The sequence below is a fragment of the Pteropus alecto genome, unplaced genomic scaffold (assembly GCF_000325575.1).
Source record: "Pteropus alecto unplaced genomic scaffold, ASM32557v1 scaffold39, whole genome shotgun sequence".
Classification (NCBI taxonomy): Eukaryota; Metazoa; Chordata; class Mammalia; order Chiroptera; family Pteropodidae; genus Pteropus; species Pteropus alecto.
This window is the reverse complement of record NW_006443568.1, coordinates 139,468-145,268: the sequence shown is the minus strand read 5'-3', so window position 1 is coordinate 145,268 and position 5,801 is coordinate 139,468. Positions and strand designations below refer to the sequence as shown.

General features: G+C 35.6%; 1 protein-coding gene across 1 annotated transcript in view; it reads left to right on the top strand.

Moving 5' to 3' along the window:
* MACF1 (microtubule-actin crosslinking factor 1) overlaps positions 1-5,801 on the top strand; it is a 208,887-nt gene that overhangs the window by 72,965 nt on the left and 130,121 nt on the right. Inside the window, exons 23-25 of the mRNA XM_025041357.1 lie at positions 2,707-2,833; positions 3,383-3,566; positions 3,974-4,143. Of these exons, the coding sequence (XP_024897125.1) occupies positions 2,707-2,833; positions 3,383-3,566; positions 3,974-4,143 (481 nt within the window). The remainder of the gene's footprint in view (positions 1-2,706; positions 2,834-3,382; positions 3,567-3,973; positions 4,144-5,801) is intronic.

The following is a 5,801-nucleotide window of genomic DNA, read 5'->3' as shown; positions in this document are numbered from 1 at the left end:
AACTACATAGTAGATTTTCAGTAAATGCTTATGTTCAATTGAAATATATTCTATGATAATTCTTTTAAAAAGAATTCTTGGTTATGAAACAATTTACTCTTAGATTAATTTTCACAAATGATAGTAATTTTCTTTAATTTCTTTTTTATTAAAGTAATGTATTTTTTACTTTATTTTTAATAAAAACTAGCAATCACCTTCTCACCCCAGAGTTTTGCTTCCCAGATTAAATAAGCAGATTTTTCTGGTTTTAACTCCAAATTTTTAAATAATGTGATTTTTCCAACTTTAGTTTCCTACTCTAGGAAATTAAGATTTAGCTTGCTGCACCCACACCTGCATACACTTTTCCTTTTCTCATCCTCCAAATGTAGTTATGTCACAATTTTTGTTTAAATTGATTCTTTTTGTGTTATTATTATATTAAACTCTTTATAGCTAAGACTCACCCCATTGTGCCTTACTTCTCTAAACTCATCCTCTGCCAGTCTCCTTGCTTGTGCTCAGTTCTAGTCGCTAATCTTTTTCCTGTTTCTCAAACACCACACAGATATTCTTTCCTCAGGTCTTTGTGCTTCTTCTGTTTACTTCAGATATTTACATGATTCACTCCCTTACTTCATTCAATTCATGTTATTGCCCTCATGCAGCCTCCCCGCCACCCCACTTACTGCCTATCACTCTCAGTCTCCTTTACTCATCTTTTTGTCTTCAGAACACTTAATACTGCCTAACAGATTATGTATTTGTTTATTGCCTTTCTCCTCCTGTTAGAAGTTCCAAAAGAACAGGTTTTTGTGTGGTTTTTTTTAACCTCTATAGCCTCAGCACCTAGAATCATTCTTGGCACATAGTAGGTGCTCAGTAGGTGGTTATTGAAGAAAAGAATGAATGGGTGGGTGTATGAATAAATCATTTCATTTATTTTATTGTATAACTTTTTGTTTCCTTGGAGACGATAATCCTTTTGTTTTTAAGTTTGCTTAGTTATCTATTTGCATATTATGAACTTATTCCCTAATTCTCCTACTTTACTGTAAAAGGCTTCTCAATATGACCAAACACCACAGATAATTTTTATTTTCTCCTGGAAACATTTCTTCTGGATCATTCTATCTTCCTTTTCCAGTCTGGGCCTGCTGTGTAGACCTGCTTCAGTACTGCCTCCCTGGCATTTCACTTCATCTTCATCCTGAAGATTTTCTTTACCTCTCTTCTGTGCTAGACCCTCTGATTCCTAGAAACCAAGCCTTATTTATTGGTTTATTCCTTGCTTTGAAGAGAGTACGGTCTCCAGTAGCTTACTGAAAAAAGGGTACATGAGACATAAATTTTTTTGAGACCTCTCATATCTGAAAATGTCTTTCTTTTCCCTTCATAATGAATTGGTCATTTACAGAATTCTTTTGGAAATTATTTTCACTCTAAATCTTGAGGGGAGATTCTAGCTTCCAGTATTTGCTGTTGAGAAGTACAGTACCATTCTCATTCTTTATCTTTCCTTTTTTAAATACTTTATACAACTGTCGGATTCTTCCTTTGTAGTGAGCAAAACTGTGGTCCTGACAAATGCATAGAATTGTGTATCCCCCACTACAGTCATGATACAGAACAGTTTGAAGGAAATGATGCAGAACCTTTTGAATGAAATCTTTATCTCTAAAGCTTTTAAAATTCTTCCATTTGTCTTTAATCTGTGGAGGGAATGCTCTATGTTCGGGGTAGTCTTTGTGCTAACCCTGAACTCAGACTGGAAACCCATATCTTTCAGATCTGGGGAAATTTTTCTTGGATTATTTAATTATTTTCTTCTCTGTGTTTCTTCTATTCTTACTTTCAAGAACTCTAATTTGTCAGATGTTAGACCTCTTGAACAGATTCTCTAATTTTCTTTCTGTTTAATATTTCTTTGTATTTTTATTCTTCTTTGAGAGTTCCTGACTTTTATTTCAACTTTGCTGACATTTTAGTGGAAGTTTTGGAAAAAGAGAAGATAAACTAATGTGTTTAATGTCTTTTATTTAACTGGCTTTTAGTTTTCCATCCTATTCTTAATATCAACATTTCTCATTTTGAAGAAATTCAAGGTATGTTGGTATTTGTTGAATATGTCTGTGTATCTGTGTGTTTGTAAGTCTTCCAGAAGTTGAAATTGAATTAGGCATTGATGCTTAAAAAAATTCTTCTAAAGGTCTTCATACTGCAGTTTCCTTTTTATGTGTCAGATTAACTTCTTAAATTGCTATTAATTTCCAAATATTTTAGCAGTTTTGTAAATATGTAAAACATAGCAAATCATTTTGTAAAGGTCGATATTATCATTTTTAGCAATCATTTTGTAAAGGTTGATATTATCATTTTTAGCAATTATAAACGCAGTTATTGTACCATGACTTTTCTCTATTATTGTTTTCCCTGGGTATTTCCTTTCTGACTTCTCATAATTATATTGCATTCAGGTAACACTTACGAGATTACTAAATATGTGCTGACATACTATAACTAATAGTGTAGCAAATTCAAATTGTTTGGGGATCTCAATTTAGTTCTAAACATTCCCGTGCTGTTAGGTTTGACTTGTTGCCTTTCTCTGCTCAGCATATAAGCTCAGTTCTGCTAAGGCAATCACATTTTTTTCCTTAGAGGGTCTCTAATATGAAGCTCAAGTCTTGTAAAAGATATAACCAGGTTCTGTGTTGTTCCTAGAGTGGAGCAGTCTTATCAAAAAGTGATGACCCTTTGGCATCAGCTACACATTAACACCAAAAGCCTTATCTCCTGGAACTATCTAAGGAAGGACCTTGACCTTGTAAAGACCTGGAACCTGGAAAAGGTAATTGTGAAAACTTTACCCCAGGTTCACATCCAACTGCCAAGATTTGTTCAAGAGAAACTTTTTTCATTATTTTAAGACATCTACCCACCCAATTGGAATAATGGAGAGTCAGAGATAGTGTTTCAGAGTTAGGGGCCTAAGGATCTTAGGAACTAGAAACAGCAGCCTGAATGGTTAAAGAAATTCCTAATGAAATAAATAACATATTTGGTCTTCCTGGTAATGAGAGAAGGCCGTAGTCTTCTTCCTACTGCAAAACAAGCATCTCTTTGGCATAGATATATGTAGTAAAGGGAATACTGGTGAATTAACCGCTATTAAGGGTTATGTCCAAGGGGGCACAAAGGTGCTTCTGCGATGCTAGTGATGTTCTGTTTCTTAATCTAAATGCTGATTATGTGGACAAGTTCAATTTGTGAAAAAAATCAACATATTTACCATTTTGGTTTTGCACTATTTTGCATCTATATTAAATGTCAATAAAAGAGAGGGAGAGATGTTTGTGTTTCCATTCTACTGAAATTTCTTATGGCTTTCCCTCTCTAGCTTCGATCGTTAGCACCAGGGGAGTGCCACCAGGTTATGAAGAACCTTCAGGCCCACTGTGATGACTTTCTGCAGGATAGCTGTGACTCGGTGCTCTTCTCAGTGGCTGATCGTCTACGCTTGGAAGAGGAGGTGGAGGCTTGTAAAACCCACTTCCAGCACCTGATGAAATCCATGGAAAATGGTGTGTGCCTTGAGAAGAGGGAGAGGACTGGTGGAATGAAAGCCCTGAAGGGTGCCACTAGACCGATCATAGTAACTAGAAAGTACTGTCACCACTAAAATGAAAAATTTGTAGAGATGAATTCTCAAAACAGATCATGGAAGAAGAGGCCATATTTCAGTCTCTATTGTTAATTGACCTATCATGTTTTTTTGTGGAAATAACATGTTTGGATTTTTAAAGATCATTATATAATGCAGGGAATTTAGAATCAGGCATAAGATTCCCCATATAAGGCCTTGCTTTCATTGGTGGAATATCAGGTCTGCTAGAACCAGTGGTGTCTTCTGTCTGAGGGTGAATCTGTTGTTTTCAGGTTTGCTGATATCTGGTGTGGTGCTTAATGGTCTGTGCTTGTGCATTCACAGAGGACAAAGAGGAAACTGTGGCCAAGATGTACATTTCAGAGCTGAAGAATATCCGACTGCACCTGGAGGAGTGTGAACAGAGGCTAGTTAAACGAATTCAGACCCCAGCTAGTTCTAGAACTGACAAAGATGCCCGGCAGGACAGTGCATTAAGGATTGCAGAGCAAGAGGTAAGCCCTAAGAGCAAGATAGGTGCTGGTTGCCAAGTAATTGCTTTCAGAATGAATCGAATGGCAAGAGAGTATGGATCTTAAGAAATAAGGCAAGACCATTCTAAGAAATAAAGTTTACTATTCAGTTCTTCTGAAGGACGTTTTATTTTTTTAACTTTTTATTTTGAAATAGTTTTAGAAATACAGAAAAGTTTTTATTCTCCTATACCCTTCACCTAGACTCCCCAGATGTTAACATTTCTCTATATTTGCTTTATTATTTCCTTCTACATATATGTATACAAAATAATAATCTTTTTTTTTTTCTTAAGAGTAAGCTCCCGACATGATGCTCCTTTACCTCTAAATACATCAGCGTACATTTCTCAAAACAAGAATAGTCTCTTACATTCCTATGGGATAATAATTAAAATCAAGAAATAAACATTGATATAGGACCTTATTAAAATTTTTTCAGTAGACCTATTAATGCCTTTTGGGGTAGCACCCCCCTCCTGCCTCACCCTCTCCCCCTTGCCAAGAAAACAAAAAGTGTTTGATATAGGAGTCAATCCAGTATCACACATTGCATTTAGTTGCTCTGTCTCTTTTTAGATTTCTTTAACCTGAAACAATGTCTCTATTTTCATCATCTTTCATGAGCTTAATATTTTTGAAGTGTGTAGGCCATTTATTTTGTAGAATGTCCCTCTATTTGTGTTTATCTGAGGCTTCTTCATGATTAGATACAAGTTACACATTTTTGGCAGTAATACCACAGAAGTGATGTTGTGTCCTTGGTGCATGATATCAGGAGGCATGTGATGTTGATTTGTCCCACTAGTGGTGATAAGTTTTATCACTTGTTGCTATTTTCCGCTTTACAATTACTAAATATCTTGTGGGGAGATATCTTGAGACTGTGTAAAAACCTGTTTTACATCAAAGTTTCACCAACTAGTTTTAGCATCTATTGTTGACTCTTGACTGATTTAGTCTGACTTTTGCCAAAAGGTGATTTTCTAATTCTGTCATTCCTTTTACATTTTAAAATTTCCATTCTATTAAAAGAGAAGAGCTTCCCTTCCTCCCTCTCTCCTTTCTTCCTTCTTTATGTCAGTATGGACTTACAGATTCTTATTTTATTTAGTGGTTTGTAATTTGCTACTATCTTTATTTTGATGTTCAAATATTTCCAAATTTAGCCATTGGGAACCCCTTCAAGTTGGCTTCTATGTCATTTTAACATGTCATCATTATTCTTTGAGTGCTTTATTATTTCTCAACAAAGCAGGGTATTCCAGGTTCATCTTGCCAGCCCCAACCCTGGAATCAGCCACTTCTTCAAGAAGTCCTACTTCCTTTAGGTGGTGAATGTTATTTAGAAACCAAGATCTGGGTGCCGAGTGTGCTCATTATTGATGGGGTGTCACTGCTCTAGGACTGCTCAGCAAGTAGAGCTAGAAAAATACTTACAACCATATATGCATACACACATACAGACACACCCCTGTTATTCATATACACCTATATCTATACATACATCTGCTCATATGTGTATATACATATAAATATATCACAAAGGTAGATCAATATATTTCTCTCTCTCTCTCTCTCTCTCTCTCTCACACACACACACACACACACACACACACACACACACACACACACACACA